General features: G+C 45.5%; 2 protein-coding genes across 3 annotated transcripts in view; one reads left to right on the top strand and one right to left on the bottom strand.

Annotated features, from left to right (window-relative positions):
- The first annotated feature begins 7,573 nt into the window (after nt 1-7,573).
- LOC108579714 lies at nt 7,574-15,675 on the top strand. Its single transcript, XM_017943317.1, has 6 exons — nt 7,574-9,535; nt 9,827-9,853; nt 13,143-13,264; nt 13,353-13,592; nt 13,681-13,917; nt 14,352-15,675. Exons 1-6 carry the CDS (start codon nt 8,052-8,054, stop codon nt 14,444-14,446), a joined length of 2,205 nt encoding a protein of 734 aa, XP_017798806.1. The 5' UTR covers nt 7,574-8,051; the 3' UTR covers nt 14,447-15,675.
- A 66-nt stretch (nt 15,676-15,741) lies between these two features.
- The window catches only part of LOC108579715 (NAD kinase-like), a 13,004-nt gene continuing 9,170 nt past the window's right edge, over nt 15,742-19,575 (bottom strand). Inside the window, exons 7-10 of one of the 2 annotated variants that reach the window (XM_017943318.1) lie at nt 18,457-18,809; nt 17,831-17,910; nt 17,523-17,551; nt 15,742-17,321 (exon numbers count right to left, since the gene is read on the bottom strand). In XM_017943318.1, the coding sequence (XP_017798807.1) occupies nt 17,155-17,321; nt 17,523-17,551; nt 17,831-17,910; nt 18,457-18,809 (629 nt within the window). In that variant the 3' untranslated portion in view covers nt 15,742-17,154. Of the gene's footprint in view, nt 17,322-17,522; nt 17,552-17,747; nt 17,770-17,830; nt 17,911-18,456; nt 18,810-19,575 lie in introns of those variants that run through there. The other variant, XM_017943319.1, reaches the window with a different exon arrangement.

Genomic DNA, 19,575 nt, shown 5'->3' with positions numbered 1-19,575 from the left:
AACGAATTCGCCAGGTTTTTTCACCTGTCGCGCGATAACGCGGTGAAACTACGTCACTGCGCTTATCGTGCTCGTTGCATGTGCATAATTCGAGCAATTACAACTCGCGCTCTTTCGTTTCTCGTTCGACAAATTCGACGATTCTCACGCCGTCCCAGTCGAGAGCGCCCTACGAGCCCTGAATCCGAAAAAGAACCGTGAATTTCGTATCGGTGACAGGCTCGAAAAAGAAGAATTCCTGGCTCTCTTTCACACGGACCCGCGTTGCCTCGGTCACGTGACGACGCGTCGCGTCGTCGTAACGGACCGCGACGCGAAACGCAATTTAACAGGGTGAACGTCTGCGTCCGCCGGCCGATACTTTCTCTCTGTTGGTCCATCAAAATTCTTCCGCCGTGTTCGCCCATGGGACAGTCCTCTCGCGTGAAACGACGACGGCGACGTCGCCGCAACGAGCGAAACCGGAAAACTATTATCGCGCTGCGGCGATCAACAATACCAGCGCGATTCGCGTGCAAAACGGCGCACCAGACGGCCGTGCCGGCGAACGAAATTATGAGAACGAACAGGCCTCCTTCCTGGATGATAAAAAATAATTGTCGTGGACGCGGAGGAGCAGTCGGCGTTAGTCGGCGAGACACCGAGCACCTGGAAAGGTATCCTTCTTCGTGGGAGTTGCAATCGCTTAATGAGGGAGGCGCGAGTAGAATTGCAAAGGAGTTTGGAGAATTTACGGAGAATCGCGGCGAGCTAGAGGATTCTGTTTATTCCTTCGCAATCACTGCTAACAGAGTTCTTTTTTTTTTTTGCGAACAAAAAAATATATCGTTTATTTGCGGAAACTTTTTTACGAGAACGCGAATTTCGAGACGAAAAGAATGGAGAATTTGAAAGGAAGAGAAGATGTGAAAGAGGATGAAATTTGTTTTACCGTCGATACTCCGAATATGTACTCCGATACTCGCGCTGAACTTCACCGAGATAAATGGTACTCGCGCGACCCAAGCGCGTTATCGCCAGGCTGATTGCGAACTACGACTATGTCGCGGCTGGATAACGAAACAAAGCCGCGTTCCTACGCCTCGAGACTTTCACCTGTTCGCTATAAGAAAAGGTTAGATCGACGATGGTGCCGCCTGAAGCGTGAACCAACCCTTTTTTCTTCCAGAGTTTCCATACTTTCCGGTTCGATGTGACTAATGTTAGTTGAGGGTGCCGGGTGTAGGTCGTGTCCAGAAGACTTTTCGCCAGCATTGCAGCTAGCTTCCTGGGTCTGAAGACGCACCGATACTGCTTTGCGTCTGGATGAACACTCCTATATGTACCGATGTCGTTGTTCCAGATGGTTGCTCCGACCAATCAAATTTTTAACCGGTCGATTAATAATCAATTGATCGAAGTGTTCATCCAGACGCAGAGCAGTACCGGTGCGTCTTCAGACCCTGAGGAAGCTAGCTGCAAGGCTTTCGATTCTTCTGGACACGGCTTACACCCGGAAGCCTCGACTAACATTAGCTACCTTTTTTTCTTCGTCTGTGACTTCGATCGAATTATACAATCGGGCCTGTTTGTCCACACGCGTGAAAAATGGGCGAGCCGGGCTGTTCGAAGGTCTTCTCGGAATGAAGATCGGCAAAATAATTTCGGGAACCTTTGGAACCTCATTACGAATGCGTCTGATTAATTACATCTCACGAATACACACGCGAAGCAGAGAAAAAAATATCCAATTATAATCGCGTTATTATTAATTCCTTTCTCCGTAATTTCCTCCGCTCTCAATTCCTGCCACTTTTCTTCTCTTCTGTTATTCTTTTTATCACCAAGCGAACTCGTAATAAAATCGTCGTTATTATTATTACTGCCGGGGGAAGAGCGAGCCTGATTGGATGTAGGATAAGCTGAAAACAACGTGGATCGGGAAGATGAGGCGGTTCTTATCTGGGCGAGACGCGACGGGAGCAGTTCCGTCGCGAGTCACGTACATACGAATTTTTATGGGAAACCAGGCCCGCGTGTTTTTTGTTCGCTATCTGACGCCGAACAGCGGAGGAATATGATTTCCTAGACACTGCTTAGACAGCGACCAGGAATCGACGGAGACGGAAGCTATAGTGGACGAAGATAGACGAAGGCTGCTTCGTCTAGATCCAATCACGATATTCCGCGTTTTTCCTATCTGTAATCCAACATTTTTCCTAATTAACCCTTTCGACTCTAATCAGTTTCTCACATCATCATCGCTATTTGCGATGAAATTTTTCGGAAATAAAAATTTTCTTGCTTTTTTTCAATATAGCGCCAGTGGAATGTAAAGGGTTAAAATTGATCCCCTTTTTTCCCTTTATTCTGTCGTAAATTTGCCGCAGGAATTACACTTTGTTGTGCAAGGGCTATAAAACGTGTTTGTCCGTTGGAAGGATTGTAAATAAACGGACGAGGCGGATACATAGTTAAGAGCGACAGTGTACGTGCTCGTGTGCAGATATGTGTACGCCCTCTAAGAATAGAGAAAATGGAATTATTTCCAGATAGACCACGTCAAACCGAGAATTGACGTGCGCGGCAGCCGGTATCGGGCAATTTGCATTTTTCGACAAGCGATCCGCCGAACTGTCTACGGCCTTGATAATTCTGCACACCTCCTCTATTTTCCTGCTCTACGTAGTAGAAGTTAAGCAAGCCAGTTTTAGGTCTCTGGCACCGTGCCAAACCCGATGAGAATAGCGAAATCCGAAGAGAGCATAACTTGTGGATAAACACTGTGGCGTTTAACACATGCTATCTCCAGACATGGGCGCGTCACGTTTTGCCTTTGATAAAAAAAAAAAAAAGAGCGAAGAAGAAGCAGAGGAAATATTCCGAAAATCAGGGAACAGAAAATTTTGTCGCAAGCAGAAAGACACAGAGAGCGAAGGGAACACGATCTTCTCTCCGAGAAGATAAGAAACCTCATAGGCTGCACGTTGATCATAGACCGTGAAAAGATTCTGGTCCCATGGATCTGGTTCGTTCCGAACGTATCGTATCTGTACAGTCCACTCCGATTCCCACAGAGGAGCGGAAATGCGTAGTTGCTGTCCACGAATGGAAACAGTAAACCAGATGGCCAGTCGTTTAAGAGGGAAGACACGCGAGAACCGAAGAAAATTGAAGAGTGATCCGGAGGACAGACGTCTTCTTCTTCCTGTTCCTCTTGTTTCTCCCGCGACTCATCTTCCTCCCATCTCTACGCCGTCTCTTACGCCAGACGATAAGAGAAAATCGTTCGGACGAAACTCTCCGAGGATTTATCACCGATCGGGCAACCGTCGTTTGAATCATCGTTCCCGCAGCAATTTCATGCATTTCTAATTGGGGACACTCGCGTCCTCTGCACGCTGTCTCCACCCATTTGTCGCGAATAATCGAATTCATCGATGTACTCTCACACCTCGAGAAGGTAGAGTTAAGGACTGGTTTCACGTTCAATTTAAATCGTCGTCGATCGCAATTCCATTTTCAATCGATCCTTTCAGTAGTTCACCTTGTTCGTGACGTGGACTAAGGAGGAAGACGAGTTTGAACGATTCGACGTTTCCTTTCTGTGCGAACGATCTTACGAGCGTGCCTCGCGTCGATTCTGGTGGATCGTCGAAGGGTTAGATTCTTCTTCATCTTCTCGGATCTTAGAGATTCGGCGGAATGCGACGAATCCGATCTTCCGCCGGCGCACGCGACTCTTCTCCCGAACCCGGACGAGTCAGATTCCGTCCTCCTATCATCTCCGCGTCAGTTCCGATGTCTCTGTTATCGGGGCTGACGATCATCTTCCGAAAGCTCGGTAGCAGTCGCTGGAAATTAATCTCGTACGGCTGGACACGCGTTGAATCGACCGGAATGAAGGAGTTGTGCAGCAACAGCGAATTTACTTTATCTCGCATCTCCCACTCGCAACCAGATCACGTTCTATGAATCGTGCTCTAACGCGCGAGGCTGCCGCCAGTAGGAGTACGCTTGAAGGGTGCGGGGGAAACCGACGGAATCGGGAAAAATGTGAAAATCAGATTAACGACGGGAAAAGAAAATGAGAAAGAGTAACGTTGAACTAACGTTCGAAAAATGACACAAAAGCATCTGACTTTTCTTTCTCCCGTGGAATTTCAATATTTTTCGGATTCTGTTGATTTCACGAGTATTCTGAAAATGTACCTTCACCCTTCTTTTTGCCTCAAGATCGATCGACACTCTGCGTGTATATGCGTCTCGACATTACAACAGAACCTTGGTGAAAAGAAGGAGAAAAAAAGAAACGAAAATGTGCCACTGGCCGATAACGCATGAGCAATTTCTCGCAATTATGCACCCGGTAACGGTTGCTTGTCAATTCCACGATCTCGCGAGGCCTTGCTCGAATATCTTACCACCGGAATATTATAACAAGTGTCCCTCTGTTCTCCCCGCCGTGTTTTCGATTTCAAACGATCCCACGATCGATCATGGGATCACCTACACGAAACGAGTGCACCCACGCGTGGGTGCTGTTGCGCAATCCTATTCGAAATTCAAATTTTCCACCGAACGCAACGTGCGAGGAGGCTCGTGTCTCTCTCTCCTGTCCGATTTCCAGGTACTTCTTATCTCGATTGCCTCCGTCTGCCACCATCGAGGCGGGGGAGGGAGAAAGAGAGAGAGAAAGAGATGTGCCCGAGCCATGCAAATTTCACCATTTCCATTTTTTTTTCCTCCTCTTTTTCTGCGTCTTCTCGCGCTGGCTGATCGACTCTCGGCCTCTCCTCTCTTCTTCCAAGTATATTCCTCGTCGAGTTTCAACTCCAACCGCAGAAACAATTTGTAAACGACATGGGAAGCGTTTGACGTCGGTGATACCAAGAAAATTCTATCTTCTTCGTTTCGTTGCGAAATTACTCCCGTGAAACTCGTCGAATAATTGCTCCGATTAATTCGCAGTCCTACGTAGAGACACTTTTTTCCCTATCTTCTCTCTGTGTGTTTTTATTCTAGCCGCCTTTCTATGGGAAATGCCTAAGTAGCGCGGAGTTTAGACCCACGGAGAAAGTCATCGAACCTAGCCCCCCGGCAGACGTCTGTCGCGCGGCCCCGCTGCCGTCATTGCCTTCTGCGAAACAATCGATGACTCCGTCGATCTGACGCAGGACGACACGCTGCAAGAATTATGCAGATCACCTGGCTCTGTCTCCAGTCTGCCAAACAACCAGCCGTCCAGACTTCCAAATGTCTCTATGGGATTCCACGAATTCTTCCATCGTACACACACTGCTCCACATTCGCCGGTCTACCGTGAATTTCATCCCTCGAATAATTACGACAAAATGTTTACAAACTTCAGTTTTATCAAATGTAAATCTCCACTTTCTAGCGAACGTTTGCAAGGGACCAAGAGTCCTCGATCAGCGCCGAATTTTCCACTGGCAATCTCGTCGAGATTAGCCGGTCGAACGAGATTAATAGGAGGCGGTCCGGTTCCGTGGCGGTTCCGTTCTATTCCTCATCCCCGTCCGCGGCCGGGGGGGCCCGACAAGGCCGACGGATGAGTGTTACGAGTGCAAACAACAGTTTGATGGCGAGGCAAGGCCCCGCGTTATTTATTTTGGTACGTCTAGACGCCAGATTGTCTGTCCGTACGTCCGAATCGCGACGGAGGATTCGGAGGTGACGTCAGACGCGACTGGATTGCATCGTTGGCGAAGAAAGAGAAAGAGAGAAAGAAAGAAAGACAAGCAACGATTCTCCTCGTATCAAATTGCATTCTATCTCTTTCTTCATCCGTCACCCCTTCTCCTTTTCTCTCTACATTTAAATGCGTGCACGTGTCTGCGTGTAAACGCGGCGGTCTTCCCGCGATCATATGCACGCGTGATCTAAACGCAACGAGCGAAGTCTTGCTGCAACAGGGGTTGAATAATTGGGGCCTTACACGTCTTTTCTTTTTTTCTTCTCTCTCTCTCTCTCTCTCTCTCTCTCTCTCTCTCTCCTCTTCCACGAGTAAAAGACACTACTGCATGGCGATTTCGACACTACTCCAGAAAGATCCGCCACCCGGCTAAATTTACCCTTTCTGTGGCCGCGACCAAGCATGTGTGCCGTCCACTCCCGACAACGAAAATTCGATTCTGAATTTTCCAGGCATCTCGAGCCACGAGAACGACGAGACGTAGAATAGAGTGAAGTTTACCCTGGCCGATCGCCAACAGGAATTAATCATCGATATAGAGTATTCCATATTACGACACACCTCCGGCTGATTATAGACAAATCGAGGAAGACCTGGCAGAGAAACCTGGTCCAAAATTCCTCCACGCTCTTACAATTCTACGCAAAATCAATTAACCCTTTGCTTCGGTAAAGTTCGATTACAAAATTGTTTCCTTTGATCGTTACGAGGTAAAGGGTTAATCTTACACGGAGAGTACAGTAGAATTCGTTGCCGCGAATAAAATTTCTCTCGACAGGCATGTGTGACCACCGTTAGACAGGTTCAGAGAACCGAATCCTTTAACCCAATTCTCATATTCGATCTACAACGACCTCAAAACTGTACATTTACCATTCCGATCTGTTCTTCCTTATGCGAAAACAGAGAGAGAGAGAGAGATAAAAAATGAAATCTCGTGGCGGACAGAGTCGTGGAAAATTCTCCTGATTTCACTTTGGATTTTTCGTGGTCCTCGATCCTCCTCGATCACCAGCACGCGTATTCCTCCCTCCGCTCCGTTCTCCTCCCCCTACTGCTTTCAGTGTCTCTCTCTCCAGGTCTCGGCTTGTTTTTTTTTTGCCCCTTTCCTCGTTCCCGTTCTTCTTTTTGGGCCCCGTCGTCGACGTGCTTTGCCACGCATCGTATTTTCACGCACGCACGCGGAGGCTGCATTTATTAAAAGCGATACATTATGATTCAAAGATCATATCTTTCGATTCGTCTAGACGGCGGAGAGGGAGACACCCTATAAAGTCGTATGTGGCTGCCCCTGAAACGAGCAGCCGAATACAAGGTGCCTACTCGCTCATTTCTCGCTCTTCCACCTTCTTCTTCGTCGAATCTTCACGCAAAATCCTCCGCCTCCGCCGTTCGCATCGTCTTCTACTTCCTGCTCCTCGTCTTCCTTCCGGCAAATCTGTCGGACAGAGAGTATCGTGACATCTTTGGAAAGGAAAAAAAGAAAAATTGCCACGTAACACCTAACGTCAAAGTGTGGTGTGCGACCAAGTTTCTTCCTTTCGAGAGAGCGAGAGAGAAAGGAAGAAGAAGAAAATAACAGTAAACGGGGAAAAAGAAGACGATAAAACGTCGCGTAGAGAGAGAAAAGGCAGTCGTCCGCGGGATTTCGGCGAGCGAGGGAAAGGGATTACCACACGCGCGCGCGGCGGGTGGAGCGAGTGGGACAGAGCAGGGTGAGAGAAAGAGAAAGGAGAGACACCGAAGGAGAGAAGAGAGGAAGGAAAAAAAAAAAAGAAAAAAGGAGTGATCGTAGTAACACACCGGCGCGTCTCCTCTCGCGGCTTCGTGCTTGTCTCGGAATTAGTGAGTAGACAGAATTATGTCCGTGAGCAGGCCAGCTCGGCTCAGTTGAGACTTACTGCTCAGCCGGTGCACACGCATGCCACGAATCTCTCTCTTTCCTACTTACATATATCGCGGCTTCCTGATTGCGATTAGACTAGTACAAGCCGCACCACCGGATCAAACAGGCTCAGACAGTTTTGTTAACGCTTCTTCGAGCGCGACTGCAATGGGTCGTTCGCGCGTTTAGATAGCGATTTCGCATCGAAGGGGGTTCAGATCGTTTATCGGGGGAGAAAGGAACCGAAACAGAGAGAAAGAAAACATGGAGAGATCTATCGATCGATAATAGTGGCGCAAATATCTGCGAATCGATGAGATATCTTATCAGAGAAAACGAAAACAGTCCGAGTGGTATAAATTGAACTGAATCTCGTAAACAAGTGGTACCGTTTGTTGTTTACGAAAGATCTTGACAGAGAAGGGAAAGGAGGAAGGATCGAACGTAGAGGAAGATATTCCCGTTGGAATTATGGGGTTCTTCGGGGTGTTCGTGTGGCTGATGGTCGCCTCGACCATGAACGGTGTGTCGTGTCACCATCACCGTCGCGGTGTCCACGTAGAGGACAGGAATAATAAGGGGGATCTGGTGGAGCACGTGAAAAGGTACACAGCTAGGAACGAGGAGAACGTGGTGTCTTCCGAAGGAGAAAAGAACAAGAGAGATTTCAACGATGAAGAGACTAAGATCGCGATACCGTTTAGCGAGAGGAGGCTGGAGAAGATGCTGGAGAAGGCTATACTGAAGATAATCACCGGTGAACTGAGCACTGGTGACATGTTATTGTTGAAGAGCTTGAATTACAGTTTAGAAGAGGTTCTAGCGATTCGCGAGAGAGAATTGAGCAAGAAGAAGGAGGAGGAATCGAGGAAGAAGGAAAGTATGAAACCACGGGCGAAGACGTTGTACGGAGACGAGAAGAAGAATAGACACTGGGACAAGAATTCCATGGATCGTACTTCTTCCAGAAATCCTGACTTCGAGGACGTCGATAAACCGGGTAAAAAGAATCGACACGTGGACAGTTCTTTGTACAAGGACTTCGACTTCGAGGCGTACAACAAACAAGCGATCCTCGATTACGAGAACCTGTCCTCTAATCTAGAATTTCAACAATCCTGGTCTGAACCCACAGCCGCCGATTACGAGGAGACTACGAAAGCTTCGAAGGAAGAGGACATCGGTCAGAATCTTCATCGTGACTTTGACAGAGCCATGGAGCCACACGTGGTCTTCAAGATACGCTACGACGATTCCGAGTTCGATTCTAGTTCAGGCTCCGACGAGAATAGCAAAAATCATCTCAGAACGTCCAAGCATCGAGCATCTTCGAGTGTGAGGCACACTACTTCGAGGAGTGCTGGTAATTCCTTTCATGCGTCCACACCGTCCACGATCCCTTCAACTACTGCTGCTACTCTGCCTCTGGTCTATCGTTTGACTAGCCCTAACAGTAAGGATAACGATCTAAATAACGATTACTCTACCACGACCGCATCTTCGACTTCGAGTACCACGAGTACCACGTCGAGTAGCGTACTTGAAGAAGTCTTCAGGGATGAGAATAAGACGAGTATCGTTGGCAATACCGACAATTCTACCAACGAAGCAGAAGTCTCGAAGAGTGACGAGAAACCTAGAGGAAGTAAGAAGATCAGCGAGTACGAGGGTCTCGAGTGGGTCGAGGACGACGTTTACAGGGTGATCCCCGAATTCGCCAACTCTTTGGGATTCGAGAACACCGAGGACAACGAGACGTCCGACTATGAGGACTCTAGCCGCGATTCCCGGCTGAATTGGACCATGGAGGAGAACGAGAACGACACCTCGGAGTATCAGAACGACACTCCCGATTCAGTCAAGCTCTTCACGGCCAATAACAACACGTCCGCTAGCAATCTTCCTTTGGCAAACCTGTCTACCTATCTGCAAGTGGCGATTGCTCATCGACGAGGGTAAGTCAGTCGATCTATGTTGGAAAAATGGTTCGATGTTTTTTCTCAAGTCTGTGCTTCAGTTTTTCGTCGTTACGATAATCAAGATCGATTCGTTTCTTTTTCTTTTTTTATCAAAACTTTCGTACAGATTTGTTTCACGGGGAGATATAGGAGGGTCTAGAGAGACAGCTTGACCCTTTCTCATTCATTATTTCACGTTAAATGTCGTTGGTCGTGTGTTCTCTGCTTTGCAATGTAGCAAACGCAGGATTGGTATCATCTACAAACTGTGCTTTTTGTGTCTTTTAGAGGAAACCTAACCTCAAGCTTCGACAGGTAAGCCTCACCCCGATGGCTTATGGGTAAGGGACACGGTGTGCCGAATAAAAATTCACAGACCAGAGAATTCTTTTTTTCTTTTTTTTTTTTTTTCGTTTTGCTCTCCAGACAGACCGGCTGCTTTCTTTCTGGCTTGGCTTGCATAATCTAAAAATACATTCTCTCATTACGATTATCTCATTGCTCGTATTGCATGAGACACGATTTATTGCGATAACAACAGGAGAAGTTTATTCTCTCTCTCTCTCTCCCTCTTTGTCGGTGGTGTGTTGTGTCTGCATGTTGTGTCTGTCGCAAAGGTGTAACGACCCGCGCTTCCCCCCCCCCCTTTAGTTTTCTTCTCTCTTCGTCCAGCCAACCTGCTTCATCTCCTCTTTTACAATTCCTCGCGATGAGGAAAAAAGGCGAGCGTGGTTTTCCAGACCACGTAACCCAGGCATCGTGCACGCGAATACTTGACCACAAAGACGTTCTCGACGAATCATTGCCCCCGCCACGTAAAAATATCTCGATGGCCCGTAAAAATATCGCGACGAAAAGGAAGGAGCCGCGAAGCGCCACTGAATTTCTGCGCCTCCGGCTGACCACCGGGTCCCGCTTCTCTTTCTCTCTCTCTCTCTCCTTCTTGCTGTTCAACCTTCTCCTAAACAAAAATAAAAAATCGAAAAAGCAAAGAAGAATTAAAAACACACCGTAATAAATTACCACGAATACCACGCTGTACAACAACGTCAACGTCGCGTCGAGAGGAAAGGGTGGTCTATTATTAAAACCCAACCATCCCATGTGATTCACGGGACGGTTGGAAAAATTGTCCTTGTAACAGTGAAAGAAAAAAATATGATTTACCGAAGCGAAGACGTAGAATGATTTTACACGAAATACACGCGCGTGTTGCGCGCAAGCAAAGAGGACGCGACGGTGAACAGAGCCAGGAAGGACGCGCGCCCGCGGTGGAAATTCCGCCGTAGTCCCTAGCTATGTTTTTAAATCGCCCTCCTTCTTCGCCACCACGGCCCCTCGCGCTCGCGCTCGCGCGGGTGCGAAGGCGTTTCTTTTATTTTATTAAGTCTAGACGCGTAAATGCATTCGTGTCGGCACTGGCGTAGCCTGCTCTGGAGAGTCCTCCTCCGGTGTACCGCTCGTTCCGCCTCTTCCTCGAGCCTCCGCGCGTTTCTTCTTGGCCGGGCCGGTGTGTGCGGTGAGTCCTACTCTCTTTTTCTTTTTTCCTTCAAGGGCTAACTCATGGTCGCACACAGATCGAGAAGGAGAAAAAACGTACAATAAGAATGTAATCTGCTGTTACTTCATCCACGAAGGGTTACACGCGTGTTATTCAACGAGAATGACACAGATTAAGGACGCGATGACCCGGTGATTAGGGGGAGGAGGAGGTAAGGGAAAGTGGTTCTGACGCATCAGACAGACCGATTTATTTTACTTTTTTTTTCTTTTCTTCTCTCCAATGCACAACCATCTCTCGCGAAGAGAAGGTTGAGCACCGTCGTAATCACCGGGTGTCTAGTCAGACTGCAGTTAGGACTGCTCTCTTACGAGATTATGTAACACATTTCAATTTAATGCGCTGACCTTGTCTATGCGTCTCTCTTCCTATGCGGACGAAGACGATGCGAGGCAGCGCGACGAAGAGAGAGGAGGAAGTTTTCGCCAGTGACTCCCCACCTCACCGCCAGACGATGCAACATGCATTTTTTGGCGGTCGCCAATCACCGTTCCGCGGTATGCGAAACGCTTTACGACCCCCGCCATTTCACTTCTCTTCCTTTAGCGCTGATTTGCGATCCTTAGCAACCTACTTCGTATCCCGGGGCTCACCTGAAAGATACTCGATAAAGAAACTGTTGAAAAAACAATGATTCTACAATTTTTTTTTTCTTTTTCTAATTAAAAATCTTTCTCGTCGAGGTTCCGAGTAATTCTTCAGTTCTCATTAGCAGCTGTTTGTTAATTGTTGGAGAAACATCGGTCGATGGGTTTTTCCTCGAATTTCCACGGTGAATCGACTGTACATCGATGAAATCGAAGAAATCCTCCTGTTTAGATTCCCACGTGTGTCGACGGTGGTTCGTGTTCGCTCCGAAGGCTGTTACAAAACCGGCGTAACGCAGCCAATTTTCTTAATACGGTACTCAGGAAGGATCACTGGATTCATTCTCATGATGCAACGGCCTCCAGACACCCGAGTCCTTCCCTTTCCCAGACGGCAGACAGACGTGACACGTACGCAACGAGACGCTATAGAATGCGTGACTTGGACGCGGCTAGATTAACGAGCATGCCTAGAATCGAATACAACCCGTCGAGATTTCGTGGCGAGATTTCGTGCTCTCCACGCCTTCTCAGACCTTCCGCTTCCCTGAAGGGGGTTCCTGTTTCAATAAAGAGAAAAAGAAAAAAGAGAGAAAAAAAAAAGAAAATAATAAAGTAGGACAAGCTGAACAGAGAGGCTGACGGATAAAGTTCTTCCACGTTCTTCACGGTTATCCAGTTGACCGTGGACATCCTCGTGGATATGGCCAGTTCATTGTTTAAGAAAAGCAACAACGAGGTCGTCGATGTGATCAAAAGTCCAAGTGGGCGTCCGACGCAGCAATCCTTGCCAGTGACGCGAAGAAGACGTTCTTCCTTTTTCTTTTCTTTCTTTCCTCCAACGGTTAACGACTTTCGAGCTCCTCCATTATGCAATCCCGTAATCTCACCTCATCAGGAAGCTCCAAAGTCTCTTCCTTTCGACGATGACTAGGTGAAACGTATCTTTCTCCTTTTTTTTTTTTGTCTTTTTCTCTCGAGGAATTAAAATTGTCAGAGTGTTTTTATTCAAGTTGGGATGAAGATGATTAGAAGGTAAAGGAGACAATTTATTTTAATAAAGGGGTACCAACGAGGTACCAGACACGGCACGTATGTATTAACAGTTCCCTGGCTAGACGAGCGGGTACCACTGCTGTCTAGTCAATGTCTAGAACGTATAATAAATACCTCTGACCCACACCATGGGCTATGTAGGTCACTGACCACCGTCCATTGGCCTGGCTTGGTACCCGGAAGAGCTTGCACACGTCTTCGGGTGAAAATTTTTACGTCACCCGTCCGGACACGAAATTCTACGCCTACTTCTCTATACACACGTTCTCAATCCCTACCTACTAATAAATTCCAAATATACCGTAACCCTTTTCTTCTCAATTGCCGTGGGTTTTTTTTCCCCCATTCTTCGTTCAGATTTTACCGCTACCAGCTAACGAATCTTCGTTTCTCTGTGCAGCCAGGGTGAAAAAGCCATCGAGGACATCAAATCCCGCGTCCTGGCTCTTACAGGAAGATTCAATCTCAGCGCCAACACCAATCAGGTTCAACGCGAACGCTTGACCATGTTCTCGCCCACCTGTAAGTTACACGATCGATTCGTTAATTATTTAAATGCATTTAGACAATCGTGTGTAAACGAGGTTCAAAGTTTCATCATCCTGATCAGGCCAGATTCCACGGAACACGGACCAGGATGCATGGGCGGACCCGTTCTCCATGAACATGCACTTCCAGCTGAACCTCACTTCCGGTGACCACGTTATCGCCGCGAAATTGAGAATCTTCAAGTTACCCCAGGAAAACGTTACGTCCTCTTCAGAGGGAACGTTCGACGAGGAAGAGGAAGACGAGAAGAAGATCAGGATATCGGTGTTTTACTATACGAAGTCGTTGAAGAGGCATCGATGTAGGTTTTCAACTGACGTAGCTTCTTTTTATTTCTATAATTTTAGAATTGTACAGATTAAAAGAAAAAAAAAAATTCGTATTAATAGCGAAGAAACGTTTGATGGATTCCGTGGTGACGCCGCTCACGTCGAAAGGCACACATCTGGCGTTGGACGTTAGGCAAGGTCTTCGTTTCTGGAGATTAAATCCACGAAATTCACATGGAAACGGAAGTAACCATGGTTTGGTGATTCAGGTTGAAGATCAGGATGGAAAACCGTTGAAACCGGCTTTGTATATTCAGCAACCGTCTTGCGCCGACCAGGATTCAGATCAGAAGGCATGTGAGTGTGTGCTCTAACAATACTAACTCCGTTGTGACGCTTGCATACCTGCGTGATATTTAACACCGTGTGCCATAACCAACTTGGATGATAATTTAGATATGGTTAGACGATTTGGAAGATGCAACAGACGATTCTAGCACAATTGTTTGAGATATGCTGCACCTCGGTCATGCTGTGTGGTTTGGCGCCAATTTGAAGCTTCGTCATAGAAGATTCGTCATAGTGAGATCAAATTTCGATTTCAATATGGCTACCTTCGTCTATGACGTGTAGCGGAAATTTTTTGAAATATACGTTGTTCTTTTAAGATGGACTCTCGAAGATTACAATTTGATCTCACGATGACTTTGACATGGTTACGAGTGTTTTTCTCGAGTGTGGTTCGTTGTAAAGTGTACTAACAAGTCCTTTTTTTTTTCTCTTATTTACAGACCAGCGAGTACCTGCACTCTTCGTACGAGCCTGTACTCGTTATGTTCGCATCGTAAACGGCAAAACAGAGACGTACGTGAACTGCAGGCACTAGAGCGATGGGAAAAACACTTACGCGTCGTTAAACAATAGACAATCGTTAATTACGCACTTTATTCTCGTGACAATAAGGAAACGGAATTATTTTCACGAGGAACATTGATCACCACGTTTCAACTATCACTCGGTTTATACGTGAGAACCAATAAGAGAGCAGTATGTATTTTTACGGAAAGGGTAGTAATTTTCAGGACGTGACAGGTTGATCGATTGGATCGATATTTTTAAATTCCTCGTGAAAATGCAAAAGACTTAATTTCTTATGGTTCCTCGTGCAAAACTATGTTCGTAGATTGCATCGATATGTCCAGGAAAATTTTCAATCTTTTTTATAAGATAATCGTATCTTCGTCGATATCTATCGTTCTAAATGCGCATTAGATTCTACATGAAAACAATTGACTGGCTTATCCCCTCCACTGTTCAAATTAGTCTCAAGTGGAGTGAAAAACGCGCGAAAAGTGTAACAGTGGTGAACGAGTGAAAAAGTGCGTTTGATCCCGGTAAAAGTTCTATTATAGACTGTTTTTTTAATTTAAAGAAGACGTTAAGTTAACGATGAGGCGCCTCGTTATTTAAGTTCACTAATGGTAAGTTGTATTTTATTGTTTCGTATCGTTTTTCTTAGCGACTGCGTTGTGGCTGGCTTTCAAGCTGGTACTCGCCATTTTCCGGGTAATTTTAGAGTTAGATTTTTTTTAGTACGATTTAACGAGTGTAGATACCAGTGAAAGTGAACCGGTAGATCGATAATATTGATTAGATCGTTGATTAGATTAGCTATTAGATTACTATATTGACCTGTATGCACATGTACGTGCAACGTAGCACACGCGTGTACACGTCATGCCCACGACTGATGCAACCAAATGTAAGAGCTTAGAGGTAGATATTTATGTTTTATGTTAATTAATTGAGCAGCGCAGAGCCGTGTAGGCTCTTTATTATTATATTTTGGGTGGAGCTACAAGCAGAAATTTACATTTTACCAGAGAGTTTAATGTGCACCAAGTGCCTTATCTTGCTTCTCTTAGGTTGTAATGGTCCACCCAAAAGATTATGCTACTTACTATTATACACAGTTATTGTTTAACAAAGGAGGCAACATGTTCTTGCAAATCTTTCATGATTGTTGTATATAATGTATATTTAATTGCCTGGTTGTACAAAAATAAATGCATCGATGTCGAAACTTATAAATGCCTTTACATCGGGCACATTTTAAGTTTGATCTTTACCTCTTATAAGATATTTATATTGTCCTTTATGGTTTTATTGCATTTTAGTGGCAAAACAAGGTATTTCAAGAAATCTAACCAAACGACATAGTACTTTGTACATGTACAAATATATAAAATGCATTTTTAGAATTACCGTGCCAAATGCTTTGCACCTTTCGACGCTTTAGGCTTTATTTCTAGCATTTATCCACTTGAAATACCTTCTCTGTTGATTTCATTTCATCATTTATGCCTATATATTTATCATTCCACAAATTATTTTTAGCATTACTTATATTTTGAGCTAATATGTCTTTTAATATAATTTTACATCTTAGTAGGTTCCCTCGTGTTGTACACAATAAATTGTTTTCATTTCCTTATCAGGTTTTACGTCTTTGTGCCACTTTTCAAGTGGTTATTTTTAATCATTACACTAATTATCATTTATCAGTATAATATGAACCGTATATTCTGTACAAAAATGAGTTTTATCAAAATATGTAGGGGAAATACAATCTAACTGGTACAGCATACATATGTTTATAAGATAAGTACATTCAGCATTTACAACAGAATGATCAGTAACTGTACCGTGTTCGTTGTTAAAATGTAAAAATATTACAGACAACAACATTTTCAATGATTGATCCATGCTCGTGTGCTCTTTTTATTTGCAATCACCAAACCAAATTCATATTCATGTATGAAAAACAGTAATTCATTTAGGTCGATGGTTTGAAATGCACCAAGAAACACGAGTGTGTAATAAATAAACATGAATGTTTCACGTGAAATCCTCTTTCTCAACACTTCTTCCCCTTGCTTCAGATTTGTTTAACCGGTTAATCATTCAGTCTGTCTTTTCAGTTACACGATTAAATTTTTCCATATCAAGCATAACGTTTAATAAACAACTTTTTCAATACTCTAATCGTTAACATATCCTTTACAATTCCACCTCTGCATACTTTTACGCGTTTTGTAAACTCTTATACCCAACACTACTTAGAGAAAAAAAAAGAAAAAGAAAAACCCGAAGTAAGACCCGTTTAAAGATGACTTGCGCGAATCAGAGTGTAACATCGTTGCGGAGCGTACGTGATTATGCGTTGAACACGAAAAAAAAAGCACTTCTTTTGTGCTTCCCAGGGCACTGGATTCACGCAGACCTCGCTGACCTTTGTCTCACAGAAAGTGGAAAAGCAACATTTCTTTCTCTAACGTGACTCTCGGGTTAACACGCTGTCGAAGTGCCCGTCGAGATATTTTCTGTTTCTCTCTATGCCGTAGAGATTGAACGTCACTGATCCATGCTTGGACGACGAACGCGTATATATGAGTCTCTCTCAAGTACTATCGAAACGACTACTCGATGAGTTCATTCTCTTGCAATCTCGACAAAGCCAAGTGAATTTGTGCAACGAGTCACTGACTTTCTTCAGATCTCGATAAACAGTTCGCTGTGACTCGTTCGCTAGGCCTAGCTGTCGCGGTCCAAAGAGTCTAACGTGTCGTTGCTGGACGAATGGGTCAAGTCGCTCAGTTCATCCAGGTGCTTTTGCTTTTTGCGAACGTTCCAGTGCAGGCACTCCGCCAGGGAGTCGAACCAATCGGTGATTTGGTCAGCTGCACAGATGCATATAAAAGACATGTTACAGGACGATAGAAGATGATGATGATGAGTAGCGGTGGATGAAGCATGAGGAATGTAGTACAGCTTTGCAGTACAGCCAACGTCTCGTTTTTAGAAAAAGAAGGAATAGCCCGAGATATTCCATCTTTCACCGATGATCACTACGTAAGAGAGAAACTTTTCAAGGAATAATAATTAACCCTAGTTTCCAGAGAGATAAAGAGAGACAGAGAGATAGAGAGAGAGAGAAAAACAGATGAAGAACTTAAGAAGCAAGATCGAAGTTTGAGAATGAATGTCGCAGAAGGATTACAGCACCCACTGTTGCCGCGAATGAAGAAAGAAGACCATAGTCTTTTTACGAAATAAGAGGACAGACCTGTCCCCGACTCGTAGCTCTTGCTGATTGCGACCATCGAAGGAGACGTAAGCTGTGCTGCGGGCGTTGCTGTTAGCCATTATCTGCAATCGCGAGAAAACGCACACGATTAGACAGATCTAATTAGCGATTGATTTTTACCTGTCGCCATGGAACAGCTCCTGTCTATTTCTACCGTCGAAGGACACCCATGAGGTGTTCCTGCTGTCCGGCGAGACAGAGATCTGCGATAGAAGAGACAAGTAGGAGAATTAATCGACAGGAGAAACACATTATCAAGAGACGTTTCGTCTCTCTTCAGACCTGGTCCAATTTTTCAATGGTTGCAGCGAGCGTTCTACAGAGCATGCCCCGCGAGAATTTTTCAAAAAGTACGACAAAAGGGCAACGCATGGTCTGAGAATGCGGGCGACATCCAACGGGACCAAGTTTCCTTCTATGGGGCAGTAACGTGTACCACGGATAAGCTTGCCTCTCCATTGAACCACGCGGAAATACTGCGTGTACCATACGAACGCTTGCAGGGCGTTTGATAGAGAGAAGGACTCTGAGATCCGTTCTCCAACAACGAAACGTTCGTTGAAAGAATTGCAAACGGAAGACTGGTTTTCAAATGGTTTTCAAAGTTTGGAAATTTTTCCACAAGAACGTGTCGATACATTACTCACGGACACGGAATTTCGTTTCTGGCAATTCGTTCACCGAAAACCTGCACTGCCTATAAAAGGCCTCTTCGAAAGGAAGGCGTGGAGGAAAAAATTCAGAGATACCTTCAGCTCGACGCCGGCGGGCACGACGATCGGCCTGAAGGACAAAGAGTGAGGGCAGATCGGCGTGATCATGATCGCAGGTACCGAAGGATGAATCATGCTAGCCCCAGCGGCAACAGCGTACGCCGTGGATCCTGTAGGAGTGCTGACGATCAGACCGTCACCCTGCACGCTGGTCACGTGTTTTCCATCGATGAACAGGTCGATATTGGAGAGATAAGGGGAAGGACCACGATCAACAACGACCTCGTTCAGCACCAGAAGATTCGTCGGCGGCTTCGACTCCTTGTTCTCCTCGCCTTTTCGCATGATGATACATCTCAGCCGGCTCCTCAGTGTCAAGGCCGCGTGACCTGAAGACGAGGCCAATGTTCGTCAGATTTATAACTCGAGTTTTTAACACGTCTCGTCGTCGACCTTCCTCGGTTATTCGGTTAACAGATTTTTATTTTTTAACAGGTCTTTTACATTTTACACCGTGCACGCACGTTGTCTTTCTTTCTCGCGTATCTCTGAGTTGGGTATCTCGGATACAGTATCGGAAAGTTTCAGATATTTCTATCAGATTGAGTCATAAAGCTATCTTTTCTAAGGCATTTCAGAGGAAACGAGTTCCTTCTCTTGAAATCGAACTAGTATCGATACTAGGAAGCACTTGTAAAATTCACTTACGACTCAATCCAATGTGTATATGTTACATAAATTCTGTTATATATTCTTCCGCAAATGTGCAACTAAGACGTTTTATCAGCGAGCGTGTCTAGTTTGAGGGAAATGAACGGAGAATGTGAATCTCCAATGATCGTTGGTTTGTAAATTTACGGTAACAGTAATGACGAGGCCGGTTATTTATTGCTGCACAATAAAACGCGCGCACGGGATGAATGTTTACGCATGTTTATTTTAATCCCGGCATATTCCTCCAAATCCACCAAGAGGCCGTTTCTTTTTCACCGTCACTCCTGTTAATGTCACCGATGAATGCCGAACGCAACGAGAGGACTTCATTAGCAACCGTGTAATTGCACTCGAGGATGCTACGAAGCGAATGTGTCGCGTGATCAGTCGCATGTGTTGTCATGTGCTATGCTATCACGTCTCGTGCTATCGTGAACGGGG

The sequence above is a fragment of the Habropoda laboriosa genome, unplaced genomic scaffold (genome assembly GCF_001263275.1).
Source record: "Habropoda laboriosa isolate 0110345459 unplaced genomic scaffold, ASM126327v1 scaffold33, whole genome shotgun sequence".
In the NCBI taxonomy this organism is placed as follows: domain Eukaryota; kingdom Metazoa; phylum Arthropoda; class Insecta; order Hymenoptera; family Apidae; genus Habropoda; species Habropoda laboriosa.
This window is presented reverse-complemented; position numbering and strand designations above follow the sequence as displayed.

Excerpts from the sequence above, each read along its gene's own strand:
- LOC108579714 (XM_017943317.1), top strand. The coding sequence starts at position 8,052 with ATGGGGTTCTTCGGGGTGTTCGTGTGGCTGATGGTCGCCTCGACCATG. Across the intron at positions 13,265-13,352 it reads GACCATGTTCTCGCCCACCT|GCCAGATTCCACGGAACACG; the intron begins GTAAGTTACACG and ends CATCCTGATCAG. Across the intron at positions 13,593-13,680 it reads GTCGTTGAAGAGGCATCGAT|CGAAGAAACGTTTGATGGAT; the intron begins GTAGGTTTTCAA and ends TCGTATTAATAG.